Genomic DNA, 16167 nt, shown 5'->3' with positions numbered 1-16167 from the left:
AGGCAGCCGGGCGGACCCGCCCCTTCTTCAAGGGCAGCCTCTCCCTCCAGCAGGCGGAGGAAGGCAAGGCAAGGCACCCTCCAACTCCTCCTCCCAGGCAAGCTGGGGACAGACCGATCAGGGAGGGTTTGGAGTGCTGGGCTGCTGCAGGAGGCTCCCCACGCCCATTCGTTATCTACACCGCTTTGAAGATCAGAGGGACCAATCCTTTTTTCATTGGGGGGGGGGGGAGAAGTGATAGTTAGGACGGACCCAAGAAATATTCCTTTAACCAGCATGTGATTAGCCTTTAGAACCCCTTTGCCACAGGATGTGGTGATGGCGTCTGGCCCACATGCCTTGGGACGGAGAGAGTGGATTGAAGGGTGTTCTTTTCCCTCTCACCAACACCAAGGGACAGCCACTCAAAGTGAGTGTTGGAACAGTTAGGACAGACCAAATATTTCTGTAACCACCCTGTGATTCGTCTGTAGAACTCCTTGCCACAGGATGTGGTGATGGCATCTGGCCTAGATGCCTTTAAAAGACAGGAAAAATTTCTGGAGGAAAAGTCCATCACAGGTTACAAGCATATACCCATACGCAACCTCCTGGTTTTGGAAGTAGGCTACCTCAGAATGCGAGATGCAAGGGAGGGCAACAGGATGCAGGTATGTTGTTGTCTTGCACCTGGTGGGCCACTGTGTGATATAGGAAGCTGGACTAGATGGGTCTTTGGCCTGATCCAGCTGGGCTCTTCTTATGTTCAGGTTTCCCTCCAGGACTGTCAAGTGCAGATTAAATAGTGCACACTCACCTGTATCTCTTCTGCTTCCTGGTTTTAAGCTGCAATCTTATCCTAGCCACACGTACTCAGGAGTAAGTTTCATTAGACACAATGGACATTATTGCTGAGTAGACATGCTTTAGGATTGCACTGGAAGGGCCCAATCCTATCCAACTGTCCAGAACCTATGCAGCTGTAATGCAGCCCACATGGTAAAGAAACAAAAATTCCCTTACCTTGAGGAGGACTTTGTGCCTGCCTGCCCACTGCAGGATGCCATTGACATGGCTGCCTCAGTGGTGGAAAGTTGGATAGGACTGGGCCCTAAGAGGCAATTTCAACAGGTGTTGGTGGTTTCTGGACCCAGCTCAAGGCACTGGTTATTGTCTTTCATGTTTTTTATTGTTTGCATTTATAAGCTGCCCTTCCTCCAAAGAATTCAGAGTGGCATTCATGGCTCTCCCTATGCCTTTTAGCCTCACAACAACTTTGCGAGGTAGGACAGACTGAAAGATTGGCCAGTCACCCACCCAGTAAGTGCCATGGCTAAAGACTTCATGGATATCTTTTTGGTCAGAGACTGCAATTCCATAAACACTTACCTGGGAGTAGGTTCCAATGAAATAAGTGAGGTTTACTTTTGAGTAGACATGCACAGGATTGTGCTGTTGGCCTGCAATTGGATGGAACCACTATTACTAATAGTAGCACTTGTACATTCTGAAAAAAGCCAACAGGTAGAGCCATTCAGAAATGGGTACCTCAATGGTACAATCCATTCTTTCACCTAAACGTATTAAGGAAGAACACATATAAGTGGAATCCTTTAACTTTTAACTGTATGAAACCCCCTCCAAAAAAATTAGTTTTAGTGTTAGATTTTAGTGTTTGTTTAATAACTCTGTAGATGAACTGCAGAAAAACCAATCTCTAAATGTGTTCAAAATAGGATGAAAATCAAATAGTTAAAATGTATAGATAGGTACAAGCGATTCTCTGGGCCAGGATCATGTTCTGTTTATTCAAGATTTCTCTCAGACCAATAAAACGTAAGACTTCAATATTCCTTCCCCCTCCCCAAGAAACCCAGTGTTTATCCCTAGTCAATTTCAAACAATTCAACAGTTTGTTCCTCATGTGCTCATTCACCTTATCTTTCAATGTGGAATGCATACACATTTATAGGAAAAAGCAGAGGATTTCGCACTAGAGCTGTCACAGCAGCTCATTTATACAGTGCTAGAAGTCCATAAAAGACAAAGGGATGCTAGCACCTAACCTGGACCAACACAGGTATAAGGTTTGAACCCACAATCACGTTGCTTTTATAAAGACAAGCAAAGTTCATTGATTCACTGCCACGTAAGCAGAGGTACAATGGCTCTCACCCCCTTGTCTCCCCTGTAAGCAGATTTTTATAGAAGTAGGAAGAGTTCTCTTCTCTTGTTCCCACAATTGCCCATCTTGTCATTTTATAAGGCTTTGCAGCTATGGAGGCTGAGAACAGGAGAGCACCTCTTGTCTTGATCCTGCAGGAAATGGCCTCAGAATAATAGAAGGGGGATCACATTGGAAGCTGGGGGCAGTTGCACAAGAGGAGGTGTGATGTTGGGGGTTCAAGCCATTCTTGGTTTACTAGTTCTTTAACCAGCCTTTAGTTTAAATTCCCACTTGGCATTGGGGTTCTTTGGATAGACTTGGGTCAGGTGCTCTGCGTTAACATCTCCTAACCCTATAGGCTTATTGCAAGGATCAACTGGGGTAACCCACATCCATGAACTCTACCCCCCAAGCTCAATGAAGGAAAGGGGACATTTCAAACACACCAACTCCACTCCCACTGACTTCATTAATCTGTTTCAAGCCCCTGGAGCTGCTGCCAGTGTAGAGGATACTGGGCTTAGCTGGATTAATACACTGATGTTCAGGCAACTTTTACGGTTCATCAGAAGTATCCACAATGCAGTGACAGAATAGTAGCTTTGTATGCAGAAGGTCCTAGCCCACCCCACACACCTCCTTAGCTAGGACTGGGGAAGACTCCTAGCTGAAATACTGCCAGTCAGGTGTAGACAAAAGTTGATGACTCTAGTTCTCCAAAATCTCTAAGATCAGTTCTCCAAGATCTCCAAGAGGAAGCTGTTTCTCCATTAGCTGCTACCACTGGGTTTCTCTGACTCCAGTATCTAGTTCAGGGCTCTTTATTCATTTAACTGTAGGAGGATTGGGCACCAGAAAATGCACTTATACATGAGTAAACAAACAGCAAGTCAGCCATGGAATTCAACAGGAATGACTCCCAAGTAAGGATATACAGGACTGCATCTACTGAGGTCCACTGAAGTTGGGGGGGGGGGGGAGAAGAGATCCCTTGCTGGGCAGCAAACAAACCAAGGGCCCTTCAATAAGCTGAAGAAAGATTTTAAAGTTGGGTCATTATTAACCAATAGCCTCTGATCAGGTCTTTGTGTAGGTCTAGTAGCCAGTTTTAATTCTGTTAGAATCCCTGACCTGTAGTAACTAATGTACATGCGGGTCATCCCAGTGTATGGTTCACTGATGCAGCAATTTGCTCTCCCCCATTCTCCCCCAACCCCTCCAGTCATTATTTTGCACCTAGCTCCAGCTGGTAAACTGCAAAATTCTAGTAAAAACACACAACCAGCCCCCAAAGTAGATCCTAAAACTGTGAAGACTGCCCAACTCAGCCTCCAATCACAAGGACTATTACACCAGAGTAGAAACATGCCAGTCTCTCTTTTTTACTATGCATATTAATAAATATTCTTTATTCTTTAAATTTTGCACATTGCGCTTCAACATATTACATCCAGAACATTTTTGCAAATGGATGTCTACTTTGTAAAATCTTTATATGGAGCTCATTGTCATTTCTGTACAGAATTATAAGTACAACATTACTTTTGCCACTAAGTTGCTTTTTTTTGTTAAGTGTCACAGTTAAGAGAAACACTGAATGAAGAGAAAGAGAGAGAGAGAGAGACAGAGAAGACTTAAATTATGACTGTCTAGGCTTGCTCCAATCTAGTAAAAAACTAAAGATTCAAGCCCAAAAGAAAAAAAAAACGAATAACCAAAATTAAAGGTATCTCCTCCATCAGCCTCCTGCATGGGTGGGGAGGGGGGAACAGAAAGCCACATTGATTTTTAAAAGATAAGATTTGTTAAGTCACTAAAGAAAGTGTTTTGAAAAGAGAAAAGGCGCAGTAGTCACTGAGAGAGTTTCATTGAAAGACAGAGCTAATTTTATTGGTTTTAGTTCGCTCCGGCTGTTGTCAGCCAACCACTACAAACCGGACTCTTGTGGTCATTCAAGCGGCAGTATTTGTTAAATTTCTCCTTCAGGTGCTGTCGGTACTGTTCTCTATTGCTGTAGAAAGACTTGTTGTTCGCCATGAAGGACTGGATCTCGTCTTGTGAGATGAAGATTTCCTCATCAGAAGTACATTCAGATTCATCCTGGGGTTGGAGGGATGAGAAGAGAATAAATTAAGGGGAAGGGCAAGTTAAATAGTTTGGGCACATGAAGCAAAGCCAAATGTTTGTCCCCTGTGCATTGCAGCCTCCATTTCCACCCCTTACTTCTGCTGCCTCCTTTGTGTGATGTTTTCTAAGAACATCAGCCCCTTGGGCCAGAGAGTGTCCTTTTGTTCTCTGTGAAGTACAAGGTATACGACATTACAATATTTTAAGGCAGTGTTTCTCAAACTGTAGGTCGCAAGCCAATTTCAAATGGGTCCCCATTCATTTCAATGGGTATTTTATTTTTAATCTATTAGACGCTACGATGGTATGGTATGGTATTTTTATTGATGCTACAATGGTATGCAACTGCATTTGGGGAAATGTTACAGATCTGTACTTTTAACAGGCTACTAGGTGTATGATTTTAACAATGATAGTCAATGGAGCTTACTCCAGGGTAAGTGTGGATAGGATTGCAGCCTTTGGGATGTTTGGGGAACTTTTTTTAAACAGATCAGCAAGGGTTTGGGAGGGTTAGGAGAGCGTTTATTTTCAATAAATTTTTAAACTTTTACAATTAGTATGTTTAATTCACTTAATGAATTAATTCATTTAATTTGATTTTGTCATATGGGGGGTGTCAAATTTTCCTGCTGGATGATGTCACTCCTGGCTATGACATCACTTCTAGGTTAATGTCATCACTTCCGGTGGGTCCGGACAGGTTGTCATTCTAAACAGTGGGTCCCAGTGCTAAAAAGTTTGAGAACCACTGTGAAGAGATTTGTATGCTGCCTTTCAAGCTAAAAGCTTCACAAGGCGACAAACTATGACACAGCTTTATTGATGTCGGAATATCTCAGCGCTGGCTGCAAGTTCTCAGCAAGCGGGGAAAGAGAACACTGAAAACGTATAGCAGGTGTTGGTAACGTAAAGCCCACAGGCCAGATCTGACCTGGCAGCCAAAGTCATCCAACCCAGCTTGGGAAGTGAAACCTTCTGCCCAAGTTGCAGGACAGGAAATGGCACAGCCACTTGGGCAAGAGGCTTTGCTTCCCAAGCCAAGCTCCACACAAACCACTTCCAGGGGTTCAGCAACCTGGCAGTTCAGCAATGAAATCACCAAATGTCTGACCCCTTTAAATGAATGGATGCCAACCTTTGACCCCTCCAGCATCACTCAGTTGCTGCTGGCCTTTAAGAGCATCAGTGAGGAATGCAACACAAGATAACAACACAAGTGTTACCAATTCCCATTGAGTGTTGCACAATGGTACAAGTCTCTGTTTCTCAACCAATGGTACTCATACCACAGTTGGTACTTGAGGTGGTGTCCAATGGTACACACAGGACCTCCAGATCTCTGCCACCTTGGCAGCAAGACCAGTAATGCAATGTGACAAGCAGTGGTAGGAGGCTTGGTCCTGCAGGCAGAGCTCCATTGTGTGCTTTTCATGTACTCAAGAGAGTTCTTCCATTCACCCAAGTCTCTTACCTGTGTTTGTTGTATTGCACCTGGCTTCCAATTCAGAAGTAACTGACAATGGCATCTCCAGTTACTTCCAGTGGTACTTCCAATAGGATACCGATGAGAAGTGGTACAGCAGGGGACAAACGTTGAGAAACACTGGTATATGATAAGGCTCTACTACAGGGGTGCTCACACTTTTTTGGCTGGAGAGCTACTTTGAAACCCAGCAAGGCCCGGAGATCTACCAGAGTTTTTTTTACAATGTTTGCGCCATCATAACATATAACATTTATGTGTACAATGTATGTTGGTGTACCTTGCATAACCGCATGAGCCAATATTGCACAACACAATATAATTAACTATAAACATTTTTTGTAATTACTTCAGTTTACTTTGATGACTTGCACTGAAGTGAATCAGCCAAGGATGCATAGTCCGGACAGTAGCTGCTGACAGCCAGCTTCAAGCACACTTCCAAATGTTCATCAGTCATGGTGGAACGGTACTTGGACAATGATCTTCATGTAGGAAAAGGCTGACTCACATAAATATGTGGAGCCCTTCCTGCCTCAGGTGCTCTTATATCCCTGAGGGCCCTACTGCCTTCAAGTGGCTGCAGCTGTGCAGCACACTCTGCTGGATGCCCAGGCCTTACCCTTAAAGGGGCCACTGCTGACAACACATCTACCTCCTCACCAGATCTTCCTCGATTCCAATACAAGGGGGGGGGGGAGCAGATCTCTATACAGACCAGTGCAAAAACAGGGGAAAGGTGTGGGGGAGGGAAGATCTCTATATAGACATCACAGCAAGACCAGTGCAAAACCCCTTGCACACAGAACCAACAGATGGAAGTTGGGGGGGGCAGATCTCCATACATACCAGTGCAAAAGCAGGGGAAAGGTGTGGGGGAGGGAAGATCTCTATATAGACATCACAGCAAGACCAGTGCAAAACCCCTTGCACACAGAACCAACAGATGGAAGTTGGGGGGGGCAGATCTCCATACATACCAGTGCAAAAACAGGGGAAAGGTGTGGGGGAGGGAAGATCTCTATATAGACATCACAGCAAGACCAGTGCAAAACCCCTTGCACACAGAACCAACAGATGGAAGTTGGGGGGGGCAGATCTCCATACATACCAGTGCAAAAACAGGGGAAAGGTAAGTCAGTCCCAGTAGAGTCAACAGGGCTCACTCCCAGGGATGCGTGGCTGGGAGAGAAGCCTGCCAGCAGCTCCTCTCCAGGTCTACTCAAGAGTCAGTCCCAGTAGAGTCAACGGGGCTCACTCCCAGGGATGCATGGACCAGAGAGAAGCCTGCCAGCGGCCCCTCTCCAGGTCTACTCACGAGTCAGCCCCAGTAGAGTCAACAGGGCTCACTCCCAGGGATGCGTGGACAGGAGCTCACTCCCAGGGAGCGTCATTCCCAGGGAGCTCACTCCCAGGACAGGGCTCACTCCCAGGGATGCGTGGACGGGAGAGAAGCCTGCGATCGACTCATTTTGCCTCGTGATCGACCGGTGGATCGCGATCGACGTACTGAGCACCCCTGCTCTACTATCTACCACCATGTATTCTGTCTTTCTTCCACTATGGGATGATTTCTTCCATCAATAAGACAGACTCCATGGGAGTTCCGAGGTGGTCATGCATTTAGGCAATGATTTAGACCTGGCACAGCTTCAGCATGGTAGCTGGATCATGGGTTCACAGACCCTGAATCTTCTTGCACCATCCTCCATGCAACTCTGGGGTTGCTGACTCGTGTATAAAAGCCAATGCCAATGGAGAGACATTGCCCACACTGCTGCTACATATACAAGGTTGCGCACATAACAAGCAAGTCGGAACTCTGTTTAAAACCTGTGCATGGGCAAGTTAGTGCCTTGTTAGAACAGATTAGAGGCCTGTCTAGTCCAGTAGTCCATCTCCAACAATGCCCAACTAAGTAAATGCCTTCTTGTGTTCATTCACAAGAAGGAATGCAGCCTGTAAAAGGACAGAAGGGCAGCCCTTGTTGGGTCAGAACCATGGGCCCTCTGATCTAGTGTTCTGTTTCCAAGAGCAGCCAGTCAGGTGCTTCTGGAAATCTCACAAATAAAATACGAACACCTTTTCCCCTACAGCAGGGGTCAGCAACCCACAGCCCAAAGGCCGAATTCAGCCCCTCACCCAAGGGCATCTGGACCACACGGAGCTTGTCTTGGGAGGCAAAGCCTCCTGCCCAATTTGCCATGCGCTGGACAGAATAGCACAGCTGCCTGCCCAGGCTGGAATCCCTGTGATGACACTGTCAAAAGTCTGGCCCCTTTGCTGAAAAGGTTGCAGACTCCTGTCCTACAAAGAGAGACTGCTTCTGTACATGGAGGTTCCATTTAGCTATCATAGCTAATAACCAACGATGGACTAACATTCTGTGAAATGTGTCCATCCCTATTATCATAGCTAATGACCATCGTATCTTGTGTAGCAAATTCCACATTCCCTGAGAGTAGGCTAGCACGCCCAGACGCAATGTAGCCCAGTGCCAGGTCCTACAAATCTGCCAAAAAGAGACCAGACTCCTTTCTGTTTCCCATTACTTACAAGGAGTTCCACCAAACTCTTGGCACCCTTTCCAGATTCAGTAACACAGGCAGCCTCTGGAGGTTCTGCACACAGCAATGCTGTTTTCTTATGCTCCAACCAAGGCACCGGATGCGCACCCTTCTCTGCACGACAGCAGTTTTCACCATGCGAGTCTTTGGTCTTTTCCCGGTGGAACTCCGTGTGCTGCATGGTATTTCCTGAGTTCCCCCGATTACTTGAGTTTACAACACAGTTGCTCAGCTTTTGGATCTACGGGGGGGAAAACCAAGAGGAACACAAATCACTGGCAAGTCCCCCTATCCCTTTCCTCCCTGGTAGAATCTCTCTGCAAAGATTAGTTTCAGGACACAGGTTAAGTGCCCCAGGTAGCCCCCTCTAATAACAGCACAACCAGTTTAACCAGAACTTGGGTGCACCAGAAGTAGCTCTGAGGATCCTGGCTGTTGGGTAAGACAGGTGCATACAGATGTGCCTGCAAAAGGGAACAGGCGAGGGCTTTCCTGCTGCCAGGCAAACTCTGCTCTCCTACCCCTCTTGGCTCACCAAATGATAAATATACAGACTTTACCATAGGCAGAGTGCCTCCAACACCCTCTTCCGCCACAATTCCTTTTAGTGGGCTGTCCTCTCTACTTCCCAACCCCCCACCTGGCCCTATGCCAGAACTATGTTTACTATCAAATGCACATGATTTTTTTAACCCATAAAAAACTGCTCTGGGATGATGGCAGCTTTGTGATTGATCTGCGAATGATGTCTTATGTCATTGTATTTAGATTAGTATATATAAATAGCACTTTAAAAGATTTGAAAAGATAAGTGTGCTATACCAAGAAAGATCATTGATCCACCCAGGTTAACATCTACCCCGGCTAGCAGAGGCTCTCCAGCATTTCAGACATGGCTTGAATCTGGTACCTTCTACATGCAAAGCAGGTGCTCTCCCACTGAGATATGGTCCCTTTCTCCCCCCACCCCCACCCCCGCCTAGATGAAAGGTAATTTCTGACCAAAATACAGCACGTGCAGTTCCAGAGGGCTCAGAGCTACAATTATGCACAATATGCACAACCAAAGTGATAGGAAGCAAAGGGGGGGGGGGAAATGAAGGGCAGTAACTTCCCAGAAACAATGCAGTGTTTCCATGCCCCCCTACTCCTGCTTACATGCTCAGCCTCACACTTCTTGCTTTTCTTTTTCTTCTTCTTGTTCTTGCCTTTCATGGCATTATCTTCGGAGTTGGCCCAGCATTCCACACAACTGTCCCCGTCCTCTTCCTTGTCGTCACAGCGATGGATGCAGGCATCATCACCTGCAAGAGAAGCAGCAGTCAGGGAAGGGGGGTGGAAGAAAAAAAAAGAACGTACTGTGGCTATTTGCTTCTTAAGAGCTGAAAGAGCGACTGTCCATGAAAATAAAATGCACTGAACTGCTTTGCTAAGTTAAGTGGCTGGTAGGATGGATACAAGAAGATCCACAGAGGCCTGGATAAACAGGTCTGTCTGTCCAGGCCAAGAAACAGCCAGAGGCCAATTTAAGACAATTTATACTCTACCCTTTTATCAAAGGATCTCCAAGGTGGCTTATGCTAGATAAGCACACAGAGATAAACAATTTTACTGGTTTACATATTATCCTGCCCCCAACCAGCTCCTTGAGGTTCCTGCTGCCCCCCTTATGGAGCCCAGGGTGAGCTAAGGGGCATAATCCAGAAGTATGCTGCTAAGCAGAATCGGATGCAACTCTCTCTGGAGACAGGGTTCCTCTCCCTGGGGTTACAGAAACCAGCTCCTAGCTTAGCTCCCAGTCTATCTTCAGGTAGCTGGAGCGTCATGACTTGAAAAGCCGCCTCCTGGTGTTCCTGCCACTATTCTGCATGCAAGGAGGTAAGGAAACAGTGAGATTCCCTGGCAAGATCTCAAAAGGGAATCCTGCAATTCTCCAGAATGCAGGACAGGTTACCAGCCTCATGCAGCCCTATGCAGGAAGCAGGAAAGAAACCATTTCTTCCCTACCCCTATTCTCATAACTCCTTCCTTAATCTTAAGGGAAAAGTTCTTATCTATAGGTAAGGGTCCCTACTAGGTAAAGAATTTTAATATTTATCACTATCCTGTTGATTCAAAGTCTCTCCATGGCAGCTTAACATACCCCACAATTTTTTTAATAGCACACAAAAGAAAAAATTTTGCATTTTAAAATTTGTAAGCTGTCTTGGAGGCCCTTGTTACAGGGTATAAGACAAAACAAAGCATTTTAAATTACAGCAGCAGATTTCAAAAAAGTTGAAGATTAGCAGATCATATGAAAACATCAACTACAGCATAACACAGAGCCCCCCAAACAGGAGCATCTTAAGACCAGGACAGGAATAAACTGGCAGGAAAATGGAAGAAAAGGGTGAGAGACGATCCCCTCCTTTCCAAGGCTCTGGGAAGTGGGAATTTAATAAAAGGCTCTCAGAAGAAGGAGCGGCAGGAGAAAGCAGTGCAACACCAGTACACCCATCACAGGCCTACCGTTTTCATCATGGTTGCAGATTCCTTCAGTGCAAGCTACATCTGAGCCCTCTCGCGACCCTGTTTCGCTACCCTCCATGCTGGAGGAATAGCCACAGTCACTGCCATTACAATGTGCAGATAAACCTGAAAGAGGGGAAAGGCTCTTAGGTTAACAGAGCTGGAGAGAGAGCTTCGCCTTTAGGCCACAAACACAAAACCAGGAAGTGTTTGAAAGTGCTTTTAATTAGATAATGTTAATGTGTTCTCTGAACAGCAGAGGCACTTCAAGCCACTGTGCAATCTGCTTCAGGAATCTGCCGCAACAACTGCTATTATCTGGCATCCTACGTTGGCTCGGTCATGTCATGAGAATGGATGATGGCCGGACCCCAAAGGATCTCCTCTATGGAGAACTCGTGCAGGGAAAGCGCCCTACAGGTAGACCACAGCTGCGATACATCTGCAAGAGGGATCTGAAGGCTTTACGAATGGACCTCAACAGGTGGGAAACCCTGGCCTCTGAGCGGCCCACTTGGAGGCAGGCTGTGCAGCATGGCCTTTCCCAGTTTGAAGAGACACTTGGCCGACAGTCTGAGGCAAAGAGGCAAAGAAGGAAGGCCCGTAGCCAGGGAGACACACCAGGGGCAGACTGCACTTGCTCCCAGTGTGGAAGGGATTGTCACTCCTGAATCGGCCTTTTCAGCCACACTAGACGCTGTTCCAGAACCACCATTCAGAGGGCGATACCATAATCTTTCGAGACTGAAGGTTGCCAACATAGGTTTCATAAACTAAAAAGGACCATGAGACCACTACGCCAATCATTACAAAGTCGCTATCAACATATATTGGGGAGGTGTCAGAGGGCTGGGCCAGATTAGGGCATTGACTGAGGGCTCACACTCACCAGGTCAGACCACCCGTTAAGGCTTAAACCCAACACCCCACCCAACATACTGTCAGGAGATGGGCAGAGGGCACCATGTGGGTGTAGTTCACCTCACAGCTCCCAGAAAACTGAAATCAGAACATGTATAGCTGCATCAATTGAAATCTCTGTACCAATACAGGATCTCTTTGTATTTGGGGAGAGGGGGATTAGCCCCAGTTTGTTAGTTCATACTTCTCACCCTCCCTGTGTTCTCTCCAAGCTGTGTGGCCATGTGGCTGTACAGTTAGAATTCAAGGCACTGCGTGCTCTTTAGGAAGCTAAGGACACAATCCTAACCAGGTCTACTCAGATGTAAGTCCTATTGTATTCAATGGGACTTAATCCCAGGAAAGTGAGGTTAGGATTGCAGCCTAAATAAACAAAATATCCATTTTAGGTGTACCCTGTGGGGAGGTTTGGCTAAGGGAATGCAGCTGGCTCAAGTTCACCCCATGAGCTTCACAAGGAAGAGGGGATTTGGACCTAGGTGTCTCTGGTCCTAGCCTCATTTGCTGCCTCTCCACCATCTTGGTTTCTCCACTCTGTTGGAGCAGCTGTTCCACTGGTGTGGAGATACCAACAGGGTTGTGAGGATAAAATGGGAAGCAGGGAGAACCACGGAGGTTGCCCAAAGTCCACAGAAGACACAATTTTTAAAAACCAGCCAACAGCAGCTTTACAGGAAGAGCCAACTGAAGCTGTGCTGCTCACTGCTCTAATCTAGAAGACCATTCTGCTCCAACACAACCAAGGTTTCACTGACCTTTCTTCATTTTAGGCGAACCCAGTAAAGTGCCACCAGTGGGACAAGTGCAAGAAGTGTTTTCGTTGGGTACTAGGATTTCAACGCAGCTGCTGCTCTCCTCTGTACTGCCACAGGCTTTGCAACTGCTTTCCAAAAAGTTTTCCTTTAAAGAGCGGGAAAGAGGAACAGCATGAAGGGCAAACTGAAAGAGACAGCACTGGCTCTGCAGACAACAAGGTGACTAAAATACCACTCAAATTCTTGACACAGCATCACCTGCTACTTATGACCTCCGGGTACAGCCCAGGCAGCAGCCCCTGCAGATCCATGTACAGCATGATGGGGATGTGGGTGAGGAAGCAGAAGGCGAAGAGCCACTACAGGAGAAGCATGACAGCCATCGCCAGCCTGTTCCTACTGCACCCAAGAACAAACCACTTCTCCCCCACTATCACTGGCTCCCCAGGAGGAGGCGTGGTCCTCCTGGCCCCCCTTCCAGCTTTTCCAAGAGCTCCTCCACTGACATATGCACCTCTCCCACCACTTGCAGAGCCAGTGGAACTCATGGCCTCATTGCCCTTTGGAGATGGCGTCAGCTCTGATGAAACCTCTAAGCCAGGACTGCCTGGCAGCAGCCTCCAGGAGTTCCAGGCAAGGCTCTCTAGCAGCCCTACCTGAAGCTGGGACTTTCTGCCTGCAAAGCAGGTATGCTGTCGATAATACAGATATGCTCACAGGAATGAGGGGTGGTGCCAGCTTGGTTGACAAACTAGCTGAAGGTGACTGTGCTGGATAGACAGGCCATGTGTTCATGGCATCATATAGGTGTTAATGCCAACTATTCTTTTCATGTATTTTGGCTAAGTAAACCACTTCCTAAAGTTTGCTGAAAAGCAAAACAACAACAGCCCAGTACTGCGTACTAGGCCTGGCAGCAGCTGTCCAGGAACTCAGAGCAGGCCCTTTCCCACTACCTGCCAATGCAGATCCTTTCAACACTGGAGATGCCAGGAACTGAACTCGAGATCTTCTGCATGCAGCGCTCTGCACCAAGTCAGGGCCTCACCTTTGCTTGGCTTGTTAAACCCCCTGGGGAGGGGTATTGCCACACTTCACCATGCAGTGAGACTCCCTCCGATTACACAGGCCAGCACACATTTTGCTTCCTTAAATGTTACACCAATTCCTGGGTATACTAGGGGTGCTGATTCCAAAAATGGTATCCTTTTTGCCCTATCACGTCTAGTTTTGGAGACACGGCATAGCCTCTTTAGTGAATGGTTGAACCATTTCCTAATGAGGCTATATACTATATCTCCAAAACTAGACATGATAGGGCAAAACGGATACCATTTTTTGAATCGGCACCCCAAATTCTATCAAACAACCATAAAGTTTGGGAAAAACGTTTCTGACCCTCAATTTTGTAGGCCTGTGTTATTAGTCCTGCACCAGGCTGCACAACCCCATTAAGGCTCATTGCCCTGTGAGTGGTCCCAGGTTCACTGCCTGGACAGGCCTTTCTAGGAAGCTCAGTGGTAGAGCACAAGTTTAGTTTCAGTCACACAGAAAAGGTATAGTATGCATGAAGATTAGCTGCAGTAACTTAACTGTTTCTAAGTACACTAACAAGCTTCAATTTTAAGTGCTTGCTGCTTTTAACTATTTGGATACCTGTATTTCTAAACTGCAATTTGTTTCCTTTGTAAACCACCCTGGAAATCTGACTGAAGGGGCAGTACAGAAGCCCTTTACACATTTAGTTAGAAGGTCACAGGTTTAGTCCCTGGTTTTTCTAGTTAGAAGTGTTCTCACTGACATTCTGTACCTCAGAAATCTTGGAAAGCTGTTGCCAGTCAGGGTTGGCATGACTGGACCAGACTGATCCTTGGCCTGGCTCTTAAATCCGTGTCTTAAAAGCACACCCTCTTTCACAACCTTGCAGAGACCATACACTTTCTGTACCTAGGCCAGGGTGGACATGCATCAGTGCACAAGTCCAAGCTGAAGAACAAGAGCTAACCTTTTCCTGGCTCAACTCCTTCTCTTCTGCCACTTGCAGGGGAACAGGAATCTCACAGGCACACTTATTTTTCCTTCTGTTCTTGCGCTTTTGGCGCTTCTTCTCCTGTTTAAGTTCTCGCACCCGCTCCTCTTCAGAGAACTCTTCACACAGCTGTTCCAGTCGGCTGATGCCTTGCACCTTTTCCACAGCCATCTGCTCAGAGAAAAATTAAGGTCGAGCTGTGTAATTCAGAGGGCACAGACTTCCCCGCTATCTTTCCATCAAATCAAAAAGTCTCACATCTGCAGTCTAACAGGGTTTCCTAGCCTAACAGAACACTGGTAATAGTCTATATACATTAGACCAGTGGTTCTCACACATATAGCATTGGGACCCACCGGGACAGAATAAGAATCTGTCGGGACCCACTGGAAGTGATGTCATGACCAGAAGTGATGTCATCAAGCAGGAAAATTTTTAACTATCCTAGGCTGCAATCCTACCCACACTTATCCAGGAGGAAGTTTCCTTTATTATCACTGTTAAAATATACATAGTAGTTTGTTAAAAGTACAGGTCTATAGTATTTCCCCAAATGCAGTCACATATCATGGTAGCATCAAGTCTATTATATTAAAAATAAAATATTGAAATGAATGGGGACCCACCTGAAATTGTCTCGAGACCCACCTAGTGGGTCCTGACCCACAGTTTGAGAAACACTGCATTAGACAAATGGGTTATTAAAACAAGAACATAAGCTTGTATTAAGTGGCAAGTAGGACAGTGTTTTGAAAACTGTGTTCCACTAGGGTTCCAAAAAACATACCATGAGGAAACTAATACAAAGGTGCCCCAAATTATTGATCCACCCTTGCACTGTGCAGCCAAAATTGGGCATTGGTGAACCCAAATATGCACACACTGGGAACCAAAGATGACAGTCACTGCATCCCAGAAAATGGAAAAGAGCTGCTTCTTCCCTGGAAGTTGTTGCTAATGTCGTCTGTTTAAGTGGGCAAAGGACGGCCACCACTCTAGAGTGGATGCTCAGAGGGCAGCAGCAAGTTCTACTGCACTGTTTTCCGGTTTGTGCATACTTTTTAAAAACGGAATACTACTTGGCATGTGTATAGTGCGCAAAGTGTTTCACAAGTATGATCTAACTGCAATCCTTGCAACAATTCTGTAAAGCAAGCACTGCAGTTGGGAGCTGAACCCTAGAGAGGAGGTGGCTTGCCCAAAGCCATCTCGTGAGCTCTCAGCAGAGGTGGGATTTGAATAAGTCCCAATTTGCAGCTCAGCCATGACACATCATCACATCACAGGGGAAGATCCTTGTACAGTTTTTAAGTGGTAGGACACAGGTATTCAATGCCTCTGGTGCTACCTTTTCATCTCAGGGTTCATCCTAATTGAGGATGTGTTTTACACATGTGGAAGCCTTCCAAAATAGAGATTTCAATGGAGCACAATGCTACATGCAGAGAGGACAGGCCAAGATCCCACCCTCTCCCCAATCCACTTCTTCTCACTGTAGGAAGAAATCACCATCACCCAGAGATACCCATTTTTTAAACACACAGAAATATTAAACATTGCAACAGGTTTTACTACCTAATTTATTAGCTCCCATTGTGAGATAAAGATGCTGTCTTTTCACAGAC

General features: G+C 46.3%; 1 protein-coding gene across 3 annotated transcripts in view; it reads right to left on the bottom strand.

Annotated features, from left to right (window-relative positions):
• Window positions 1-3547: 3547 nt before the first annotated feature.
• GGNBP2 (gametogenetin binding protein 2) overlaps window positions 3548-16167 on the bottom strand; it is a 42689-nt gene continuing 30069 nt past the window's right edge. For all 3 annotated transcript variants that reach the window (XM_066635311.1, XM_066635312.1, XM_066635313.1), the window contains exons 9-14: window positions 14519-14713; window positions 12514-12658; window positions 10838-10963; window positions 9485-9630; window positions 8316-8567; window positions 3548-4246 (exon numbers count right to left, since the gene is read on the bottom strand). In XM_066635311.1, coding sequence (XP_066491408.1) covers window positions 4043-4246; window positions 8316-8567; window positions 9485-9630; window positions 10838-10963; window positions 12514-12658; window positions 14519-14713 — 1068 coding nt within the window. In that variant the 3' untranslated portion in view covers window positions 3548-4042. The remainder of the gene's footprint in view (window positions 4247-8315; window positions 8568-9484; window positions 9631-10837; window positions 10964-12513; window positions 12659-14518; window positions 14714-16167) is intronic.

The sequence above is a fragment of the Tiliqua scincoides genome, chromosome 8 (genome assembly GCF_035046505.1).
Source record: "Tiliqua scincoides isolate rTilSci1 chromosome 8, rTilSci1.hap2, whole genome shotgun sequence".
Taxonomy (NCBI): Eukaryota; Metazoa; Chordata; class Lepidosauria; order Squamata; family Scincidae; genus Tiliqua; species Tiliqua scincoides.
This window is presented reverse-complemented; position numbering and strand designations above follow the sequence as displayed.